General features: G+C 40.1%; 1 protein-coding gene across 2 annotated transcripts in view; it reads left to right on the top strand.

Annotated features, from left to right (window-relative positions):
• Nucleotides 1–319: 319 nt before the first annotated feature.
• Nucleotides 320–24,513, top strand: part of HECW2 (HECT, C2 and WW domain containing E3 ubiquitin protein ligase 2) — a 105,921-nt gene continuing 81,727 nt past the window's right edge. Inside the window, exons 1-3 of one of the 2 annotated variants that reach the window (XM_059475588.1) lie at nt 320–347; nt 1,691–1,764; nt 3,030–3,370. In XM_059475588.1, coding sequence (XP_059331571.1) covers nt 3,079–3,370 — 292 coding nt within the window. In that variant the 5' untranslated portion in view covers nt 320–347; nt 1,691–1,764; nt 3,030–3,078. Of the gene's footprint in view, nt 348–1,690; nt 1,765–3,029; nt 3,371–23,904; nt 24,251–24,513 lie in introns of those variants that run through there. The other variant, XM_059475589.1, reaches the window with a different exon arrangement.

The raw sequence follows: 24,513 nt of genomic DNA, 5'->3' as shown, positions 1-24,513 counted from the left end.
ATACAGATAAGCAGCTTTGATACAGGTTTCACTTTTCTACTGAAACAGTTTGCTGAAGTTAGTATCTGCTGGTTTCCTGAATGCCTGTATTTTCCTATGCTTTTAATTCAGGTTGAACATTTCAGTTTGCCTTCATGAAACCATATGCCTGGCCAGCTTGGTGTGATAGTCACTGACATCACTGCTCTGATTGTATTCAGCCTGGTGAGCTGAACCTTCATGGCAGGGCAGGTGCACACAGTTAATCCTGGGCATTGTCTTTACAATATAGTCTAGGTGCAAAGGCTGTGTCAGTGGTGCTTAGCAGGAACTGAAGGTGGGAGGATAATTCTTATTTTCAGTCTACGGTAGGATGTATGTGTTAATGTTCTGTTAGTTATTAGTGACAGACATCAGGAATTGTTAACCCAATGAACTAATTTCTTTTGTAGGCAGCAAGGCACTGTGTAAGGTTTTAATCTCTTTTCTCAGTTGAAAATAATTGAGGTAGTGGCTCTTTTTGCTTTTCTGTCACTTCTTATGGGTTGGGTTTTATGGCAATCATCTTTTCCCCTTTTACATATGAGTGTTATATTTCTCTCTTTAAGAAGATTCTTAACTAATGTCACTGTGACATGCTACATAGCAGAATATTATCTGACATGAGGCATGAGGACTCCTTTGAGGGCCCCTTTACAACCACTTTTAGTGATTTAGAAGATGCTGTAAAAACTTAAGAGTCCTGAATTGTTGGGGGGTTTGATTTTTTTTACCTGCAATAGCAGCTCATTTACATGTGAGTTTTAACTTGTTGGTAGCAAATTGATTTCAGTGGCTTTATGTGGTTTGTTTGGATCACACTTGGAATTATGAATGGGATCAAATGAGTTAGCCAGTGTTTATATTTGTGGTTTACTTTACTTTCAGAAACTAATGTGTTTCACCAGAGTGATAGCCATTGGGACTTAGGAAAATGGACTGTTGCAAAGGAGTTAATGTTTTTCTCAGGCTATTTTCATCTCTCAAACTGTGGCATAGTCCTGGCTAGTACAAGTTAATTCTCACGTGTCCTTAACCATAGATGAGTTTGTCCATCTGCCACATATAAATTTTCAATATGTTCCAACAAATGCCGGTTCTGCCCTAGGTACAGTGTAAGACTCTGCAGCTGAAGGAAATTTCTTCATCCCTCCTATTAAAACTTTGTCTCTAACCTGTAGTCTCCCTTCACAACCCTTATTTTGCAGTGATTTTACTGCCATAAAACCACTGCATACAGTAGTTCAAAGACATCAAATCTGTGCCTGTGGGACAGAAGACAAACTTAATAGCTCTCTGTTAGTTAATGCTGCCTGATCTGGTGCTGAGGGCCGTGGTTCCCAGGCAGAAGCATGGGCTGCTTGCTGTGGTGGGCAGCCTCAGGAGCAAATTGGGACCTCCTGACTCAGGGATAGAACTCTCAGTGTGACTTAAACGCATTTAACACTTAAATGTAGTGTGTGCTGTCACATCACAGGCTGGTCCCTGTGTGTTTCACTGGCTTGTAAGGAAGGTAGTGGCTGTTTCTTACAAACCTTTCTGGTCTCAAAGCACTCTGGATTTTCAGATCTAGTGAATAAAACTTTGCATAGAGAAATGAGATACTAACTTGCCTGATTCTCATTTAAAATGGCCTTTTTAACCAAAGTTTCCCTTTTCTCCCTTATGTCAGGGGCAGAGCGTACAGGAACATGGCAGAGAGGAGATAGTGAGCCCTGCTGATGTCCAGCACCAGAAATAAGATGTGTATGCAGCCAAAATATTCTTCATGTCAGGAAAAACTGTGTCATGTACTTTGGGAAGTAAACGTGGTTGTCTCTGTGTCACTTCTGTATATGTAGAATTATTGAACTGAATTTTTGTTTACTTCCTTCTCTGCATTATTTGATGCTGAATCATATACAGTGGATGATATACTGCACACAACTGGAAAAATTGAACTTTATTTTCCCCTCTTTGTTAGTTTTTAGTGTTTCAAAACATCTCCCATTTAAGAAAAGCTGAAAAACAGCAGAAAATTTTTTGTATGCTTGAAGAGTTCATACACTAAAACATTATTGAAAAGAAAACTGAAGATGAGTTATGATTTATTGCACGTTGTGAGTAATGTGAGGGCTTCTTTTCAAATGACAGTAATTTAGATATAATGGGTAATGGATAACAAGTTCTGATTCTGAATGTATTGTGTGGTGATATTGTCTTTCAGGGAAGTGTTTGCTCAGGGCTGGAGGAAAGCAGTCAGTGACAGCTCCTTTACTGAAGAAATTGCCTTGAAGTTCTAAGGCCTCTGTTTTGTAATGGGTGGAGAAGGACAACAAAAATTTGCACAGATAAATGGACTAATTGATATATATCTGTAGTCTAAAGTTCCTCAGTCAATGGTTTGATCATGTTTTTGTGTGGTATAGAGGATCTCAGAAGCTATGCTTTGTACTTTATAAGATGAAATCCTTACAAGATGATTTTATAGTAGCATAAATCTGGGATACGATGTTTCTGCTGAAATATGTCCAACCTTACCTCCAATCTTCCACACTTAACTCATGCTGATCACACAATGCATAGAGAGTATTGCTGAAACTACCATTAGCATCATGTACTGCTGGGATTTTTATGGTAGAAGACAAGTTCATTATATCTTTGCTCTTAAGGCTACTTCACTCTCAAGTTCACACTTACATTAGCTTTGTTACTGAGCTTGTTCTTCATAGACTATCTTGGGTGATTTGCTTTCTGCTGTTTTCTGGCTTATAAATGTTATTTCATGGTGTATGGCTAACTCTGAATTTTGTTGTAAGTGAATCATGGGGGTTTTTTAATGTACAGGTAAATAGGTGCTGTTCTTTGCAGAACAAAGTTCTTTGCAGTGGTAGAGCAATGAAAAAAAGATTGTACTTGCTCTGTTTCAGGTGTCTATGGGAACATTTTTGCACTAATACTTCTCCATTTAATAACTGACTGAGTCACCTCCTGTCTCACCTAAAACTGTCTTTTTTCCTTCGTTGTGCTAGATCTCTGAACAACAACTTTTTTACGTGAGTTGACAGACGTGGGGAGGAGATGGCCAGCTCAGCCCGAGAGCACCTGCTCTTCGTGCGCCGCCGCAACCCGCAGCTCCGCTACACCCTGAGCCCCGAGAACCTGCAGAGCTTGGCCTCTCAGGGCACCATGCCTGAGAACATGAACTTGCAGCGGGCCAACAGTGACACTGACTTAGTGACCTCGGATAGCAGGTCCAGTTTGACGGCCAGCATGTACGAGTACACCTTGGGACAGTCTCAGAACCTCATCATTTTCTGGGATATTAAGGAAGAAGTAGATCCAACTGACTGGATAGGACTTTATCACATAGGTAGGTCAGAATTGTGCTGTCGTATTTCTGTGTGTTTCTTGCTGTTTTGCCTCTTCATCTTTTCTTTTCTGATATGTGTTCTGGCATGCTACAGAATTAATCTACAGATAAAGTTGAGGTACAACTGCAGAAAGTTGCCTTGAGTTCCTCTCTGCTATTCTCCATGCAGTGAGCTATGTAAAAACGTGATTCTGATTAATGTAGATCTGATTCCACAATGACCTGCTAGAAGATGAAATGTGTTATTCCTAAACACTAAATACACATACAGTTTCCTGTTTCCACCTTGGCTGGTGGCTGGCTTACAGACTGGAAAATTTGAAGTATCATATTCATCATGTAACTTGATGTGCTTACAGTCCAATGCTTATACATTATCTTGGACAAGTAACCTCTTACTGTTTGTGAAAAGCAACATTATCATTTGTATAAGTCTTTGATTTTGTAGAACTAAAATGGCATCAGTTCTGAAGGAGTGAAAATTTCTGTTTACGAGGAATTCTTGTAGAAGGAAATCCTCTCCAGAGATTCTTCTGTGTGGGTTTCTTTGTGCTGTTCAGGCTATTTCATAGGAGGAGCTGGAATGAGCTCTAGGCTGCCATGCAAAGGCCTGGGGGTTGTGTGTGCATTAGCAGATAATGTGACTCCAAAGGGGTGGATCAGTAGGTCAGTTGGTACTGAGAGCACCACTAATCCATTTGGGTTGTGATTTTCCTCTGTGCTGTGTTTAATCAAGGATGCAAACATGCCTGCTGCATGTGTGGTTTGGAACTGGCCAAAGGACAGCCTTTATGTCCCTGCTAGGGAGGGAGCACAGCCAGTACCTGGAGCAGCACATGGAATCACTTCTCAGGAATCCCTTCACATGCACTGAACTTAACCAGTGCTCACTAAGTGGGACTGATGGGTTCATTCATTCCAAGACTGTGCTGCTTCTCTGGACCTAATGACTCATGTAGAGAGAATGGTCAATTCAAACTGCCAGAAGCAGCTATAGCAGAAACTGATGGAGGAGGCAGTTCTGACCACTGAAGTTATATTTGGCTGGGACTAAGTGGCCTCAGCAGGGTTTTTGAGAAATACTTGCTGTGCCTCCTTTTCCCAAGATGTTCCATCTCTGCATCACTTAATGTTACGTTCTGTGTAGATGCTGTTTCTAGTTATCTTTTTTTTAGTCTGATTTTTTTTCCCAACATTATTGTAGTTCCACAAAGTGGGCATTATTAACTGGGGCTGTTCCAGTGCATACCTGGTTATAAAAGTTGGATTGGAGTTGCTGCATAAGCTGCAATCTCTCCTGGAACAAACTGTGGATATGCAGTTACTTTTAAGCCACGTAAATAAAGTGTCTCCATAATAAACAGAAGTGAATCTTCCCAACAGCATTAGCAGCTGAAGTGTGATCTGTGCTGTAAAATGCACAGACTGCTAAATGAGCTGAAACAGTCTAATTTAAATACATCGAGAGCTACATCTGCATAAAGGTATGACAGTCTTTCTTGTTGTTTTTTTATGGTTCACAGCACTTCAGGATTGATATTCAATAACCTAAAATGAAGCAACTCTGTAAAATTACTATTGGTTCTTACTCTATGCTGAAAGTGATTTTTGTATTTTATTTTCATGATTAAAACTATTTCTATATTCAGTCTGTTGAGTTCCTAAAGTACAAAAAAAATATTAAGCTAGCACAGGGTAAGAAACCTATGAGGAACACCCAAATTTATGCCTTCTTGGGCCAAAACCCCCCATTATACAACCATGTAATACCAGAGTATGTGAATGCTGCTTTGTTAAATGGTGGAAGGTCCAGAAGCTTTTGTCTCCATTGCCACTTGAAATCCATGGATAGTGGTGTGAGTTTTGATGGTGGTTTCATCATTCTGAATGATCAAATTGCACATTTTTTAACAACAGAGGTAAGGACATAGTCTGGTAGGCATGCCTGTCTATCTTTGATGTAAATTTTTTTATCAACTCTTTCAAGTGTTAAAAAAACCTTTTAATTTGCATAACTTTTATAGCTGCAGTTAAGGTAAGTTAAATTCTACAGGTACAATCCAGGATTTTCCATCCTTTCTGATAATAGCTGTGAAGCACCTCCAGTTTCCACTTACTCTTTTGTAAGTTGAGGACACTTCTTATTTTCTCAGGAGAGCCATGCTAGTTGGTGAATATTTTTAAGAATAAAAGCTCTGTTCTCAAACATGTTATTAACATTTATTGTAATTGCTTGAGGTTCTCCATCCTGGTCTTTGTTTAAAATGAAAATTATTTCATTTAAGTCTCCCCTTGGGCACAGGCTCCTGAAGGCACTGGGAATTGTGTGTTGCACTAACACCAGTCAGCACTGGGGCTCTGCCAGCTTGCTGCTGTACCTCCAGTATTCCCCCATGTCTTCTAGTAAAGCACTATTTTTTGAGGAGCTAGGAGCAGAAAAAGGCAAATATTGTGCTCTTATTTTAAAACCCAAAAGCACAGTCCTGTGGCTTATTTTTTTTTAGTATTGCTTGTACAATTAACTGTCATGCAATCTGGATCAGTGTTTTGAGAGGAAAAAGTGGTTGTTAATTCTGTGAAGAGAAGATGGATATTCTAAAATGGGCATTATTCTGAGCCCTGGCATTTGCACAGAGAGGTTTGGCAAAGGTCTGAAGCAATCCAGGTACATTTTCAGCTCAAGTTAAATTTTGCAGAGTTACAGCCAGTATAAAAGGAATTGAAAATGGAACACTGGAAGCTGTCTTGCCTCTTCATTCATTAATTTTCTCAATTAGCATGTTCTCATTAATTTTCTATAATGAGCAGGCAGTTCAGTGCTTCTGAGTGTGGTTTTATTGCTCAGTTAGAACTGCAGTGGCTCATGAGGAATCCCACCAAAGTTCTTAACAGGAGTTTCTTTATAAGAGGCTGAGCAGAACCCACTGCACACATTCACCCAGCATGGATTGGTGCAGTTGGTAACAAGACTGTCAGCAATCAGTCACTGCCTCTGCTGTTAGTGCTTTGCAGGTGATTGATTGGCTTTCACTAGGGAATAGTAGATGGAGCTTTTCCCAATACAGTACAACTTCCAGTGAAGTGTTTTGCCTGCTAAATAGTTATGAAAATAAATGTTGCCTTTTTAAAATGAGAAAAGCCCAAGGGGAAAAACACAGAATGATCTTATTCTGAAGGACTGATTTTTTTTTTTTTTTTTTTAATGTGCATATGAATATTTTTTGGGGGACTTCTGGTTATTTTATTTTTAAAAAAGGAAGGAAGTAATAAATGAACAAATACTTTGTAGAAAAGACTGTGTTTTATAAAACTTTGATTCACAGGATACTCCTTTACGGAAACTTTCAGTCTTTCATGTTTAAATGCAAGGAATTGAACCTAACTGAAAAATTCTACATAGCTAAATTAATGCTCAGTTTTTAAAGACAGCATTTTAAAGAATGTTTGTAGATATATATGTGAGTTTGTTCACTTATACCATACTTTAATCTTCCTCAGTTTCATCAATGTGCATGTGAAAACATGGCCAGTTTTCTTGCTGAGGAACAGCTTTGTATGCATGTTCTTTTTCTTTCCCCGTGTATTCCTAAGGATTTCCAGAAGAAAAGTGTATGTGAGGGACATGGTGTATTCTATGAAGGCAAACATCCTTTTTCCTGGCTATTTCTGGATTTGTACTGGCTGAACTTTGAAAAGTGTCAGTAGCACTTCTGGAACAGTCTTGTCCATCAAGTTTTGTTGAACAGCTTTCTGTCTGTAGAGGAGCTGTGTGGGAGTGCAGCTAGCACAGCTGTGAAAGCACACGGGGTCCCACCGAGGCTGCGGGCGAGGCAGAAATGCTGTTTGCTCCCTGGTAAATCGGGCAGTGCTGTGTGAAACATGAAATTGTCACATCTGAAATGCAGGTTTGTCATTTTGGATTCAGCTTTCAGCTCTGCCTAGAATGGACTTGTCATTTTTTCTTCAGGACTGCTAGTGAGGATTGTCACTTGAGAGTGACGAGCATGATGAAATTTGAAGAGGGGGCTTTTTAGTAGAGATACTGGGCCTGTCCTTACTTTGAGAAGTTGAGGTAAATTTCAGTCTTTCTGTCCTAAAAAGGAAGGAAGAAATAATTTCTCTTCTCAAAAATTCTTGATTTTTAATTAGGATTTAGACTGAAAACCACCATCTTTTGAAGTTGTAGAAGACTACAGAATTTAATACACATCCTCTTAGACCCATAAGGTTTTCTTGTTCTGTAGCAACCCAGATTTTGCTTTAGTTTTTTTAAAAAATACTGTTGTTACAAGCAATATTTAATATGTTGGAGGTTGTTTTTTATTTCCTCTATTTATGAGGAATCTTGCAATGACAAGAGTGGTCAAGCTCTGTAATCGTGTGGTGAGTCAAGCTGTGCCCAATATTGGCCCCAGTTGGAATCAAAGAAGATAAATGGATATTCAGTTTGAAGGAACTATGAGATCCCAGTTTTCTTGCTAGTGTGTTATTACAGCAACAGGCTTCTAGGAATTCCTTGGAAAGTGAGGGTTGCTCAAAGAGATGAGCAGGTGGACTCTGCACTGCTCATGGAATGGTGAGGGAAGTTGCATCTTGGTAAGTGTTACGGGTTGTCATGAAGTCTCATATTTAAAGAAAACAAGAAGTACAAAATAAGAAATAAAAAGTCAGCAGAGAGAAGCAAACCCTATTTCTGGTTAAAATAGATTATCTCCCATGGCCAAATTGCACAGGTTGGCCTATTTTTGTCCTAATTTACAGAGCCCTATTTATGAGCTGCATGCCCTCATTCTAGAGATCCTTAGCACATTCCAAATGCTGTCTGTCAAAGGTCATTGTATTTGTTTCCATTAGCTGCCTTACAGAAGCTGCTTGATTTTTTGTTGTATCTACTTCATGGATCCAAAACAGAATTATAAAACCAAACAAAAATAAAAAGAAACAAACCCGCCCCCGATGTGAAGTTATATAGGGCAATTTAGATAGGCTCTGGGTTTATACTAAGCTTCCTAGGGTAATGGAGTTTGGAGTCTCTCCTTTTCAGGTCAGACAGGATTAAAAAGAAAAAGCTTTTGCATAAACTGCCTTTAGTATGCTTAAAATAGAGGCTCACATTAGACAGAGAGATTATAAAATGTTAAAATACTTTATTCCTAGAAGATTTATTTGGTTTGCATTATAGAAAACATACAAAGTAAAATCTTCATTATCTTCCAGAAAATTCTGATTATTCACTTGATTTTTCCCTTCCTGTTCCTGTTCCGTTCTTTCCTTTTCTGTACTTTAAAATGTGAACAGTACTGTTCATGTCTGTTGATTAGTTGCTAGGCATAAAACTATTAATTTGTGGTTACTCCTCATTCTGGCTGCTGCTAAGGTCTGTAAACCACTGGCTTCAGTTTCTGTGGGGAAGAGTCTTTCCCCAGCTGGCTCCATGAGAGTCTCTGGCTTTGACTTCCAGGACACTGGCACTGTGCTCTTTGTCATCAGCCGTAATGCCAAAAAAAAGCCGCCTTGATAATTTCATTTGCTGGTGGCTTAATATTTAGGGAAAGGCCACCTCTTGAGTGGGATAATGAAAAGTGGAGGCAGTCCAATGTAACAACTGTATCCTAAAGTGGGGTGAGGCTTTAGTGGTCTAAAAAAGCCTGTATAATAAACCAGGGGTCTTCAGAAGCTTTCCCTCCAGGTACTGCATTCCAATTTTATTCTTTCAGTTTTTCCTAGGTCCTGACCCACATACAAAGCTCTTTTTTCACCAACATGGAATTTCTCCTCTTCAGTTGTGAGCTGGTGAATTTTGTTCAAAAATAGTTTATGACCATAATACCCATTTATAATACCCAGCATAATACCATTTCTTTCCTGCAGAAAATTAGATGACATGGGTAGAAAGTGCTTCCTCTGAGTATTTCATTGCATGCAGTAGATGCCTGAAAAGATACCAATTACATTAAAATATATACTTTTTTTTGTTGTAAGAAGAAGAAAATAATTAATTCCCTGCTAAAACCCTCAAAATCTAGGATCTTGTAGAATGATATAAAAATTCAAGCTCTGACATAGAAAGTCTTACCAGAACATCCAAACTTTTCAGTTAATTGTGGGTTTTTTTCAGTTTTTCAGATAGCCCTGACCTGAAAACTAGACAAACGTAGCTGCAGGGAGAACATTTTCAGCTGTGTTGTCAGTATCTTTCCACTGCAAGAGGTTTTGGCATGACAACATTTATAATCCTTTGGATAGAAAGTGGTGTTCTCACAACCATGCCTTTTTGAAGTGACTGTTCTAGCAGATGGGAAGATGGCAAATACAAACACTGGATAATGAAAAACAATGTAGACCTCTGGATTTGTAATATTCCCTTTTACTGTAAAACTGCCTTGTGTCAGCTTGTATTTTAATTTGCTGGAAGGAGGTTGGATTTAATTTTTTAAAAGACATTTCCAGTGCTGTTTTCCATCATGAAATCAGTGTGCTGTACAGTATTTTGAAAGTAATTTGGAAAAACAGTTATTCCAAGTCAGTGATAATGGGATTGAAAAAGGAATTGCATACATGCATCTATTGATTTTTTTAATATGAGAAATAGATTATGGTTTAGTTTTGCATTATGCATAGTGTTAGAATTCCTCCTGTACATTTTTTATGAAGTTCTTGGCTCCTGTGTCTGCACAGATTTATCAATGACTGTAAGAATATGAATTGAGATATGTTACAAGCTGAGTGTTAAATAGGATATGTTAAGGATGTGACTGGTATAAGTGAAGCCATTGGGACATGAAAAGATGAGACACAAACATACTAGGACTCTGAAGCTAACACTTTATTGGCAGATACATTTAATATCATTTTTAATATAGTCTGAGATTGGATACACAGGTTCTTAAATTATAACTGGAGGAGGTTAAGGAAGGTGCCAGTACTGATTTTGATAGGCCTCCTTTCTTAGCAAAGCTCATCAATTTATGCTGTTTGAAGGACAGAAAAGACACAGAGAATGGCCAGATCTGAAACTTGTCTGGTATGAAAATATTTTCAGGTGGGCCAGAGTGGTGCCCAGCCCTTGCAGCATTTGCCATTTGGCTTGGGGGAGGTTCTGGTTTGGGGTGAAGATGCTGGAGCTGTGCAGTTCCACCGGCTGTGCTTGGCTGGCGCTCACCCTGTGGGACCTGGGCACGGCTGCACTGGCAGCGTTCCCTGTCTCTGTGCCCAGCAGCAGCCAGGACTCCATTGCCCTCACTGTAATGGGCAGCTGATTTTCAGGCAGGCAAACCCTGTGCTTCTGAGCTTTGTTTCAAGAGATCTGCCTCCTTTGTGTGGCAGTCATTCAGAGTTAGTGTCAAACTGTTTGGTCTTCCGTCGTGTTTCGAGTCACTGATCACTAATGTGTCAGTAGTCCTAGAAAGTTCATAAAAATCAGTAGGTTCATTGCCCTTGTCATTCCTACCCTAACCTTGGGAAGCAATGAATCCTTTATATTCCAATGTGTGGTATTGCAAAAAATGAACCTACAATTTCCATATAAGTAAGGTCGTCATTCTGTATATACTGTAATAAGGCAAAGAGGAAAAATATATCTATTCAGACATGATGTGAGCTCTCATGCTCCATTAAATGCATGCTTCCTTGAGAATTTAAACTTCATCTGATGGTCAAAAATGTAGTTCATATGACTTAAGTCACACTTGAGGATAATTTTCAAGAGGGGAAAACTGAAAGCTTGGACCTAATAAGTGTCGTTTGTGAAGAGGACTAAGAACTGAATGCATTCCATGCCTTGCAAAATCAGGACCTTAATCAATGTTTTATCTTTGCCATAAAATGTGGGAGCACTTTCTTGTATATGAAGCTAGTTAAGCCTAAATGAGTTTGACTTTACACAATTAAATGTGTGTAGGAAAACGTTATAGTGCAGAAGTAGGCACATTTGGTTGTCACCGAGATAAATATCCAGTAATGACCTCATTAAAAAAGAAAAAAAATATTTCTATGTTCACTGTAGTTTAATTTGTATCTAGAGTTTCATGCATGACATAGTTCAGCAGATGGAAGCCTGCAGGGTGGGGGAAAATTCAGTTCGACAAATTTTTCAACATAGATGTATCTCTTAATTTTAGTAAACTTCCAGAAAGGCACTTGCTTCCCAGATACTGAATAAGGATGCAGCAATCTACTCAAGTCAACAATGAGTAAGATTTTTTTAGGAGTTATTGATGAGGTGGTATTTAATGTGCAGGCAACAACGTTTTTCTGATGTATACTTAAACTTGTAAATTTGAGCAGTACGTTGAAAAGTGCATTGTCCAGTTCCTTTGAAAACCCCAAGCCAAATGTACCCCTGCTGTGTGTTCAGAAGTGAAATCCCAGCCATCCCAGCTGACACCAGTGCCACTGCCCCAAGAGCTTTGAAGAGCTCTGGGTTGATCAGATGAGGAAAGGTTTGGGGTTTGGAAAGCAGTCCTAATTACAAGCAGGTTGAGCTGAGTGTGCTCCTCTCTTGCTCCAGCACTTAAATACAAATCCCTGTGTTTCAGATCCAGGTAGGTGACTGTGCTTGGTGCTGCTGGTTGCTGGCTCAGCAGCACCAAGCTGGCAGAGCACTTACCCTCCCAAGAATGCAAAAAGCTCTGGGCCGGTTCAGCATCGCGGAGGGGCTGGGGGACAGCAGCAGGGGTTCCCTGCAGGAGCGTGGGACCATCAGTGGGAGGGACACTCCTGGCAGTAACTTGCCACTGGACCTGCTCAGCTGCAAGGTGCAGCAGTGACCCCAGCAGAGAGGCTGTGATGGCTGCTGTAAAATGAATGTGAGTCTAATTGCACTGTTTGCAATTAGTTACTTATGTGCAGGTTTACGTGTGTTGCTGGGAGTAGCTGAGTTGGTGAGCCTTTGTTTCTAGTTGCATTCAATTCTAGGTTCTGTTTGTTGCCTGATGAGTCCCAGGGAATTAATGCTTTTTAAAAATCCTCTCCTGGAAATGGAGAAGGAATAATGGAAATATTATATGTAGGTGCTTTCAAGATAATACACAACTTAATAAAACTTCCTTGCCTTCATTAGTCTACAGTTTTTTGTTCCTTTTTGCTGTTGCATGTTAACACCACGCAAGAGAGCACTTTTTATTTCAGATATTTTATACTAAAAAGTTAAATAAGGATAATTGTTATCTCTGTTCTTGACTTCTGATGATGCTCTTTGGTACTGGTTAAAATGATACTGCTTCTGAAGAACTGCAAAATGACCTTTATGTTTCTTCTGGCTTGGGTCTCATCCAGTTTAATCTGCAGAGCTGTTTAGTACTTATCATAAGCGGTGTTTGGCTTAATTTCTCTCATCTTCATGACATCAGCTTAGATATTTGAGATGAGAAATAACTATATTGGCATCCTTTTTGTTGAAGAGGTAAATCTTAATTGTGAATTATCCATCTCACTACAAAACTACTAAAGCCTAAATGTGAGAAAAATGATCTGGCAATGTATAGGGAAAAAAAATCATTCCTATTACTCTGAATGTGACAGGATGGTGCTTATGACAAATTAGCAGTTTTACTAGTTATTACTTGAAAAGTCTGTTTATGCCATCAGTGCATTACTCAGAAGTTAATTTATCTTGGAAATTCTAGATTGTCTTCAGTTGAAGTAGATTGCAAAAGTCATGAGTGATCTTCCAACCTCTTTTTCCCCCTTCTTCTCCATCTATATATTGCATATCATGTGATGAAGAATAGGTTATAAGATGCTATTTTTTAGATAATGTCCTTTTGCTTAGGACTGCTCTGCAGTTAAATGTAGTAAATCAAGACTTTGTCATAAAATTCCATTTAAATTTCCAAAGGAAAATTGTCTTCTGTTTTGTTGGAGCATGATTTCTCCCAGTTACTTTGAGGTGGCTTATTTGATACTCAAGAATATTTACTAGTGCCTTGAGACACTGATACATTGCTGGAAACCCCTGAAGGTAATGAGTCTGTGATGAGGTGATTCAGTGTTGTGTTACTCATCTCATGGAAAAGGCTCTCTTGGGTTTATGGTTTGACCACGGACTCTGTGCCTCTAGGGGTAAGCACCAGGGTGTGAAAGCTCTCAGGAGGCATGCAGGCAGCAGTGTTTTTAAGTATAGGGGAGATCCACTTATTTGTTTCAGGGAAGGTTTTTTTGTCTTTGCAGGGAGAAAACAAACTTAGGAGAACCATTTCCTGGTTAGCCATAGTATGTTGCTGTTAAAGTGGGTGTGAGGAGAGTTATGAGGATGGGAAACAAACATTGCGTTTCACAGAAAATATTTCAGGTTCTTTTAGAACTCCTTCCTGCTCATTTCTTTAGAAATCTAAGACTGACTTATCTTATTGTGTGTGTATATTGGATGAATTTCTTCCAGGATGTGTTGGCTCATTTCCTTGAGTACTTCTAAATTTTCTGAATTTTTTTCAGTCACAACAGATAGCTCAAAAAGCTTTAAGGAAATGAGTCAACCTCCTGAAATAAATTGCTTACTGAATAGAGGATACTGTGTTCGACATCACAGACGCCCTTGATAGTTCTGTGGATACTAATTAACAGATAGTCTCTGAAAAATCTGTTATATCCAAGTTCCAAAAGGATTTGGGAGACAAATATCCCCAATGAGCACCTGAGCTTTCCTGTTAGGAATGTGGGGCATGCTTCTAGACTGACAGGTATTGGTGTGAGAGGTGCAGATGGGGATGTGACAGGCAGGCTCTTTAGTGAAAAATTAAGGATGTTGTTGAACTTAAGGGTAAATAAATGGCAGTAACATAAAGGTGCTGAGTTAAGGACTATGAAACTTTGATAAAACAACATTGAAATCTGAAGGCTGCATAGGCTTTGGTCCTTATTTTAGTACTCACAAGCAGTTTGCACTCTAGTTCCAGGAGCCCTTGCTGTGAGTGTCCTGAGTGTCCTGCAGGTGCCCAAAGCAGGTGAGGCTGTTCTGTAAGGAAAGGCCCAGGGCCTGGCCATGTTTCCTTTGGGTTGCAGGAGTCCCAGCAGGGAGTTTCCTTGCTTGGGGCTTTGCTGAGTCACTGTGCTGGCTGCTGACTGCAGTCTTATATAGTTACATTAAAAATAAGTAAGAGGACACCATTTTAGTAACATACACAGTAGGTAGGCACAGGATTCAGGATTTTCTTTGCTTCCCCAGGATTACTCAGCAACTCAGGGACAGAAATGAGAAAGCCAGCACCAAACACCATGATCTGGGATTTTCTGTCTGATGAGCCTAACTAAAAGCAAAACCAGATGGCCCTTAATATTTAAAAAGTTCGATGTCTGGATCTGGATCTGAACTTTGAACTCTGAGGCAGCAAGTAATAAGCCAGCTTGCTCTGCTTTGGTACATTGCACAGAAAGTCCCTGATGCAGGCTGTAAATACCACATCTCTAAACAGAGGTGACATGCATCTCCAGACATGTGACATGCACTGTCAGGCACTCGAGGGAAATCTGAATACATGCCCACCACAGCAGAGAGAAGAAAGCCTGGAATATCTGCAAAGGAGTTGACCCTGTCAGTGTGCACAGTGTCTCCAAACAGTGAGAGTTGAATAAAAGCAGGTACAAAATACAGCTCCAACTGCAGTGGAGGGAGACAGAATCTGTCTCTGGTTTTGTGGTTGTTGTCAGTGATTGTTGCTTGTAATTTGTGGTGGCGAACAATTAACTTGCTACATTTCTCTTGTTGGAGCATAAGTGTTGGCCGTGGTAGTTTGGTACTGTGATCTGTGAGCTTTTTGATACAACCTTTAGGAGTGAAGTAGCAGTGTGTGCAGGCAAAAGGACAGTATAGTCAGGGCTTATTAAATAACAAACAAAAGCATTGCATCAATAGAGGCATCCCTGTTGAAGAATCTGAAGAAATTATTGATTGATTTGGCAGGAATGCAGGAAAGAAAAACAATGCTTGACACAAGATTGACTTGCAGCTCCAACTTGAGCAAAAGAGATGATATATCCCAAGTGTGATAGAGAAATCAGCAAAAATAGGTGGCTAAAGCCATCAGGACTAACTCCTGGCTCATTGTGACAAAATAGGTTTGGTGGTCTCAGCAAGGAACTAATAAAAAACTTGTGCATGTCTGTCAAACAATCCCCAGGCTGCAGTCCAAGGGAGCCTGAATCAGGTCAGGGACAGTGCAAGAATGCAGGCACTGAGACAGCAGTGAACACATTCTATTTCCTCCATCTGTATACCTTGCAAAAATAGCATCTTTGAAAGTGTATGTGCAAATTTGGAATGTGCTATGCTCCTGATCTATTTCTGGATTATCCTGGGTCTGCTTAAAGATTAATTCAGTGTATAAGCACGCTATACTGTTTGGTGGACAGGACTGAGAAAAACATGATGTGCTTCTGTAAAGTGAACTGGGTCAGACTTCAGTCATATGCTCATCCAAAGAACCTGATCTCCTGGTGACTACAGTGCTTCCCTAATTGTGCTGTTAAATTCTGCAATGTCAGCATGCTAGTGCCAGATCCCCAAATGGGACAGTCTGTGTTTGCAAGTAATCAGTGACACACAATATAAAATTAGGCAAAAATGTAAGAAACTGTAAACTGTAGAAACAACAGCTTGGCTGAAAATTATGCCCCAGGGACTTGGTTCACAAATATTAGCAAGGTTTGCAGCTCACTGTACAAACTTGTGGCTAGTTAGATGAGATATAACCAACCTGAATGGATTTTTTTATTTGCAGTTCTTATATACTTTTAATCCCATAGATACCTTTTTTGTTATTTTTGTGTATTGCTTGCCCACTTCTTGGATTTATACTACCACACTGAGTAGTTCTGGCCGTGCTCATTGGATCAAAATATGTGTTTGGAAACACTTGTAGGATTTTACTTCAGGTGCAGCATTAGTACGAAATGCTTAGAAAAGATATTGTCTTTGTATAGGTTTTTTGGGCTTCATAATGAGCTCAGATTCTTGGACCATTTATTCTTTTTGTTGGTTGCTTCTACATTTGGGTTAAATTACTGAGACATTGAAGCATGACAAAAGGATATTGTCAGAATATAAACATTTTTCTGTATTCCAAACCAGGAAGGTCCCTGACTTTCTAATAAATTCCCTAAGAAACCTATTACTGCCAAATGACAATAGACTAGTTTGCATTCCTGCTTAAACAACTCATAATATTGAGGATAAACTTAAAAACAACAGCTGCTAAGGGAATATAAAATCCCACAAGATCCTTAAGAGATGTGTGCTGCAGAGACACAGAATAGAATGTTTTTTGACAAGTTTCAGAAACCAGAAGAATTTCTAAAAGGCAGTGAGTACTCGCTTGAAACTGGCAAAGGATTTTTTTTTTCTCTAAAAAAAAATAAAGCATTTTAAGGAATGGACTTGAGCACTGAAAGTGAAATGCTGGCTGATATTGTTACTGTCAGAAGGTTGGAACAGGCTAAGAAGAATTTTGATCAATGTCAGAAACTGTAAGCAATAATCAAGTGCAATTGAAAGTGAAGCTGAGGAATCAAAAGACTGTCCTTTCTCTCCTTTCAGTGATGAGTCAGTTCTCTCCACCCAGTGTTGAAGGATGCCACATTGCTGAAAATTCAGAGATATCTATACCATCATAATAGGTTCAGGGTTCAAACCATCAACCATTTGAGAATGCAAAACTGAAACTAACCTCCTGGATTCCTAGATGTCAGCTGTTGTGTGTAGGAAAACACTTTTTGTATCTGATCTGTTCTGTGGGTGTACTGCTTCTTGTTTTAGCCCTCATTCCAGGCAATAAATAGCACTTTCACACAATCACACGCCAAAAAAAGAAATGTCTAAGTAAACACCAAGTAAAACAAGGGCTGAAAATGCAAAAGTGATTGAGGGTTAAATGAGCTCCACAGGGCTCTTGGGGAGTGTGTTTGGCACATACTTTGCTCTTCCTGGTTCATTCCAGGAAAGGAAAGAGAACTGTGGGGAAAGCTGAAGGGGGGACTTGGTATCAAAAGCAAAATGAGAATATCCAACCAGCTGGCCATAAAGCAGCTGGTGGATCCCTGTGTGCAAAGGCTGGGTCAGCTTTTTGGTGATGCTGGCTCTGTAATTCAAAAGGGTTTGTGCTCTGAGTTTAGCACCCTTGCTAATGATCAATTAATTTTTTTTTTTAATATGTCTTACAGAAAACTTTCAGTAATTCTGGTAGAAACTTTCACTGGCAAAAAGGTACTTGTTAGAACTGCTTGAGGGTGTACATATGTGGGCAGTTAAAACACTTAATTCGGATTTGTGGTTACAGTCATTCTCCTTCATGGTTGTGAGCAGAGCCAGCCATCTGGCACGGGAGTGCCTCCTTCTCATCACACATCTGAGAGCTTCCCACAAGTGAGATTTCAGCTCATTAGGATACTTTATGACCTTGTGGGGATTTGAGAAGAAATACAAACCTTTAATCTCTTGTACTTTCATCTGAGTTGCATGTTTATGTTCTGTTCAAGAAAAGAAATGTGTTTACCGAACTTAGCCTTTTGATTGCATATATACATTAAAGATTTTTTTTTTGTGCAGTTTATTCAGAAGTATTATAAATACCTAATGAATTATTTGGGCCTGCAGCTCTTTCATTGACAGTTGTGATATGATTAGAGGGTTAGAAGTGTGAGCCCTTGCTGAGTGACACTGCTCTTGAGCTGATGGCTTGCTTTATTTTGATAAGTAAAGATGATGAAGTTAGTTTCTGGGTATAGCTGCTTATGGCTGGTTGGTGTTTGTCTGTATCTCTGAAGTACCTGAAAGGTCTTAATGATCAAGATGTTAGATGTAGAGACATGACTGAGCATGTAGAGACATCCTTTGAGCTGTACCAATATTTTCTAGCATTTGTAAAGTGTAAATATTTCTGCCAGTAATGGGTCTGTTAGAATATGAATGGGAAAAGAGCATGTCAGGTGGATAATGCACCAGTGAATTCAGGTCAGTTTTTGTAGAAGATAATTGCAGAAATTGAGGGATTTGTGTCACTTGAGTAAGCTAGAATGAGGTTTTCAAATTATTGATGTGATGAGTAACTAGTTCTGGCTTTTCACCAATTTTGAGGATCATCTGTCAGGTGAGTTTTTTGAATTGATAAATTTATTAACCTAAAGGCCATGTAACCTAAATTATAGATGCCTACAATTTATCATCACCTCACTTTTTAGGACCAGAGGATGAAAAGGGTAAATAAGCATGATACTTGTCAAAAAGTGGTTGCAAAATTTATGTGAATTTATGAAGTATTCGCATGTCGTTATTAAGTTGTAGGGCAGGGGAAACTGGATGGCTGCTAATAATTAGACATGGAATGGCTCCTGTTAATTAGGACAAAAAGTTTTGTAGGTTATTAGATAAATAGTAACAGGCTTGATACTTCTCTTAGCTACTTGGTAGGGAACCTGTCTTAACACTGGCTGGGTTTCAAATAATAATTTACCATTGCTACTGTAAACTCTGTATAAAACAGGGTACTTTCTTCTGCTGTATGAAAAGCTGGAGGAAAAAAAGGAAAAGGAAGCAGAAGGATGAGCAAAAAAGGAAAGCAGAAAACTAGATGATGTTCTGTGCAAACCTACAGATCAATAACAGCAAATATGCTTGTAATGAATTTTACTCTGTTTCATGGGTGGCCAACATGAGGCATATTGCAAAATGCTGCCTGGAAATGAAGGTGAGTACTCAAGCTGAATGTTTCAGTGATAGACAGTTGCCAAGTACTTGTTTCCTATCTGATTTTAAAATTTCATTAATATAAACAGAACAAATGACACTTGGCAACAGTTTGAAAATACAGATTTAAAATAACATGCATATGGTTTTGAAATCTCTTCTAGCCTGCTGTGCTTTTCCTGTGCATTGCAGTGATATGTATAGTGTTTAAAGGGCAGATGTACATTTCATAATAATTCAAAATGGTCTTTAGTTTTTAGATTTGCAAACAACAAAAAAGTAAAAATAGAACACAGTCATCAACTCTATTTGAAGTCCTCTCAGTTATGGCAATTGTGTTTGCTGACAGTTCCACAAGAAAAGCCTCTTTTGGAGGTGTAAGTAATTTACAGAAGATCTACATGTGGAATGAAGTGCACCTAAGGTTAGTTTATGAGCTAGTAATGGCTGTCAAATGAGCCCATATTTTACTGAAATTAAACCCAGAAGAGATCATTACATCATTCAGTACAATCTACTGTGTATTAAGGCCATTCAGTGTTGTCCAAATTTCTCCTCTCCTGAATATTCCCACTCTCAGAAGATGAAAATGTGACTATTGCCAGAGAGCAGCAGCAGACTGAATGGGAATAATGTTCTGATTGCAGAGTGGGAATGGCTCCAAGAATGTTTTGAGGCTGAGAAGGAGGGAAGGGGGATGGCCATAACCATGTGGCCTTTCCTGAAGTGGTTTCCACTGTTTCCACTTGAGAATGTTTGACCAGCTAAAAATGAACATCAAGCAAAACTGCAGGTTTCTCTGGGACCTTTCTCCACTTCGTGTCTGCATACAGGACCAGATGTGTGCTGGTTAATAAATAAACCAGCATGCAGGCCATAGAATAAATGACCCCTTACTTTTTCTGCTGCCTGTAGGATTACATGTGCTGTGTCTGAAGACAGCCACAGCACAGAAAGCCTCTCTGTAAGTGCAGCTGTGCTAGTAGCAAAATTGTGCTTTTGTTGGTAATGTTTATTTACCAACAGAATTTCCCGGGGGCACGATAGGCTATGTAGACAAGAGCATGGCTTTGCTGGTATCACATCTTCCACAGCAGGAATACTTTGTTATATTTTTGAGTTTTTTCTGGCAAAGATTTGTGATGGGAATGTGGTCACGGATAAAAGTGCGTGTCCTTTATCCTTGGAAGCTGCAATCCTCTTCTGCGTGCAGCTAAGCAAGCTCAGCAGCTCGTGTGCTGCCAGCAAACAAGTGCTTATCTGACACCATATAAGGCTGTGGCTGAGGAGGAAAATGATGAAAAACATTCCACAATAAACTTAGACTGGCAGATTTAATATGGCACAGAAAAGGTTAGATACAGGTTTTGTTTTTCTTATTTTTTTTCTTTTTTAGTTTAGCTCTGACAGCATTTAACCCCACAATAACCTTTAAATGTTAATTAGGAAAAAATGGCATGTGTTTCTAGATATTCTAAACACTCCTGTCTCAGAATAACAGGATTTTAGGATATTGGTGCATGCAGGGTTTGTTGTTGTTGTGGAGTTCGGTTTTGGGTTTTTTGCCCTTGGACTTGCTACTGTTAAAAGCAAGAAAAACTCCTGTAGAATACAGGATTGTGGGAGTGTCAGAATGAGACAGGCTATAACAGTAAGGAGCATATTGAGAAAGAATTATGGTTGTGAAGATGAGTTTATCTGACTTTTAACAAGATGTGAGATGCAGTGAAGTGCTTAAAAAAAAAAAGATGCTACTGGAGAGAGACAGGCTTCTCTTTTCCTTAGTGTATTGCTTGCATCTTGCTGTCCTCATGTGCTCTCATCTTTATAATGCAATAGCCTGCTAAGTGATTGTAGATTGAATATTGACCTAGTCCAACTTTGGTAACCACTGGTGGCCTAAATCTTAATTTCCAAACTGTTCCCTGTCTGGTGGCCACTGTTTTTGGCAGTCTCCATCTTCTGCAGACATCACTTCCCCGACCCATCAGCAGCTGAGATGATTGTGCGTTGACAGGAGAGGTGGTGCAGCTTTTGCCTCAGCTGTGTGCTGCTTCTTTCAGGAAGAGGTTGAAACACCCCCGTGCCATATGTCCCCCCACATACAGCTAGCTGGACCTCAAGAATTAAATGGCAGGTGATTTATTAGCATTTTGCAAAGATGTTGGGAGTCTTATGCAATATCATTCAGCCTCTAATAGTCTTTGTGTCTAAGGGTATGCAGTACCATCTGTCAGGGTTTTATTCAGTGTCATTCTCTAGCTTAATTTTTGCTCTAACATTCATGCCCTTCTTGTTGTAGCCAGTCTTTAGTAGTGCAGTGCAGGAACAGCCAAGCATTGTGTCCCTGTGCTGTGCAGGATGTGGATTCCAGGGGGGCCAGGTCAGCCTGGCAGGTGACTCATGATGCACAGGGCACTTGTGCTGTGGGTCTGGCACATGTTTGAAACCTGAACTATAGGTGGGAATGAAGTGCATGTCGTTTATGAAGGAGGATTAGTAAGATTTTCAGGAAAGATGTTAAGCTTGAGGTCATTTCCTTCCTCCTGTTACGCTTTTGAATTTCTGCCAGTAAGATGGGTGAAAGGGCTTATTTTTATCTTTGAATGCTTTGAATTTCAATGATGCCTTTACTTTGAATACAGAGAAGTGGAATTCCACTTTATTCCTGCCATTCTACTGTCATATGTCTGAAGAAATGACTTCTATTTTTTTTCAGTATCTTTGTGTCTTGCATTCTAGTTAACTAATCCTTTGAGCTGCTGCTGTGCCCTGAAATACCACATTGTGTGAGGGCACATGGAGATGCTCTGATCCCCATGCTGAAGTGCTAGTGTACATAAAGAAGGAATCAAAATGTAGGGGTATAATTCTTGGAAAAGATGAAATGACCCGTGTCAGAATATAGGCTGTGTATGAAAATGAGAGCAAGGATTTTCCCACTCTATTATGTTTCAATAGCAAAAAGGTTTCATAGTTCAGTGTTTGGATTGGGTGTATGGTATGGTGTCTGTGCTCTGCTTCTGCAGCTGAAGTAGGAGTGAAGTGTTAGAGAAGTTGATATTATTCTTGGCCATCCTGTCAGTCACAACTAGAAAAATTAATAATGGCTCTTGCTGCATAAAGCAATAGAGTGCAATAAAAGTCAGCAGCATATTAATGTATGTAGTGAGTCATGAGAGGCATACGAGGGAATGCAAGTGGAGTCGTTCTGCTTTTTGCCCACAGCTCAGGGGCAATCAGTGGAGGTAAATGACCCTTAAATTTGGTTGTGGAATAGGAAAAACTGCTGCTGTGCTGTGAGGAGCAAACACCTCTTTGTTTTCTGACCATGGGTCATGATTATGGATGATGATGATTCTTCACTGCTACTATAGCAGGACTGTGGCACCAAAAGACCAAAAGCTGTGTCCAGGGTGGAATTCAGAGTGTTGCCCAGCACCCTCTGGCAGTGCATGAATACCTTCAGGAAGAGCTACAGCAGCAGCTTCTCTTGTGTGTGAGGCTGTAAGAGCATCTCTTGTACCTTTCTCTGCCTCTTTTCTGCTCTTGCTTTTCTCAGTTGAACGCTTGTGTCTTGTATTTCTGTTCCTTTCCAAGTTTTATCCAAAGTGTCCTGAAGAGTAAAGAGAGCTGTGCTAGTAGGATCTTGCAGCTGCTTAGGGAACTTTAAAGACTGTCCAAGAATTTTGTTCTCAGCTTTTTTTGGGGTTGCTCTGTTGGGAGAGAGGAGAGAGGGAGAAATGTTTCCAGCCATTTAGTACGCAGCTGGGTGTTAAGATTTCTCTTACAGTTTTCCAGTTCTGGTGTTCTTTTACCTTCTGTCCTTTGAAGATACAATTCCTAGAGGTGCTCATGCAAGCACAAAGCAATACATTAGCTTTCATCTCTTTGTTAGCAAAGAATCCATCCTAATTTCTTTGACTGGAAGTGTTTTTGAAAAATCTTCAAGTTGAGTAAGAACAGATACTCCTGTAAGAGGCAGAAGGAGTTTTTACTGTTTTTGGGGGTTTTTTTGTGTGTGTTTTTTAAATCTGGGTATTACTAGCAAAATCAAGATTTGTTTTGAGAGCCTGGACCTACAGCTCCACAAGTGTGCAATTTCTTGAAATGTGTGCTGTGAAAAATTTGATCTCAGGCTACAGACCAGATTGCAGATTCCTTTAGGAACCTTTTTGGTTCTTGAGGTGCTGGGACTGCTTTGGCACGGTTTGGGTCCTTGCCACTGGCTGAATGAGTTTTAGGTCAGCTGCAGTTGTTCCACCAGGAGGCCATTGAGGAGTCGGAGCATCTGGAGGCCATTAAGGAGTCGGAGCATCTGGAGGAGTAGAGGCTAGTCCAAGCTCCTGAGGTGGCATTTACCACACTGAAAGAGGAGAGGTAGTAATGGAAGCTCTCTGCCACTGCTTGTCCTCCTGCACTCCCAGGAGTGCCCTGTGCAGAGTTATCCTGGGATTAAGGCAGCTCCATGCCAGCCAGATGTCATGGAGCAGTCCCCTCTTCCCTGAAATAACTGGATTTGTGGGGAAGTCATGCGGGAGAGCAAAATACTGTGTAAACAAAAGCCAGCACTCCCAGCGAGCTCCTGCTGTGCTCGTTGCTGTGGCTGCCTTGCCGTCATTTCTAGGATTTCAGGATCCTCCTGTTTACATCAGCCCGCCCGTGCTGCGGGGCCGTGGCCATGCTGAGGAATCCTCCCATGGCCAAGGCAAGGAAGGAAGTGGAGGGAGGATGGGGCTTCGGCATCCTGTACCCTTGGGAGGGGAGTGGCTGCAAATAGCGGAGCCTGAAGGACGTGATACCTTCTGTGCCTTAGCACGCGCTGCTTGAACCCAGAGGAACCTGGGATAAAGGAGGAAAGGCAGATGATGGCGTGGAACTGCTCGGAACTGCCGCGGAGCTGGAGAACATCCTTCTAAAAGCCTTTCCTTCAAGTGACAGGAGGAAGGGAGAGGACAGACGTGCCTCGTGGAGCTGAGATTATGCAGCAGTGCTAACACACAGCTAAAGCCTCCAAACTTGAGCTGCACGAGCTGGGTCCAGAAGGCAACTTCTGTAGAAAGCACTGGTTGTGATTGGGAACAAGGATGCTGTTTTCTATATCCGTCCTCTAAAACATTACTGTTTTTATTCTTCACTTTGTTAATTGGGCTCTGATGGAGGAATGCAGTTTAGGATCCACAGGCATCCTTTGGAACGGCCAGGTAAGGCTAGAAGGTACAACTAAGTGTTCATCTTTAATTTCAGCAATGGTGCTGTCTTTCATGAGAAATATTTGGTTCTACCAGGTAACCTGTGTTCACAGGCTGAGATGGCAAATTGTGAAAATCAGAGAAACAAGCTCTGGTTTAGTGGTTAATATTTGTTTATATAGTACTAACTGATACCTAGTGTATTTTAAATTGATTGACATAATGTGATTTATTATAGTGATCGCTTGCAGTAGAAACCCTTTAACCTGTTAATT

The sequence above is a fragment of the Ammospiza nelsoni genome, chromosome 7, assembly GCF_027579445.1.
Source record: "Ammospiza nelsoni isolate bAmmNel1 chromosome 7, bAmmNel1.pri, whole genome shotgun sequence".
Lineage (NCBI taxonomy): Eukaryota > Metazoa > Chordata > Aves > Passeriformes > Passerellidae > Ammospiza > Ammospiza nelsoni.
This window is presented reverse-complemented; position numbering and strand designations above follow the sequence as displayed.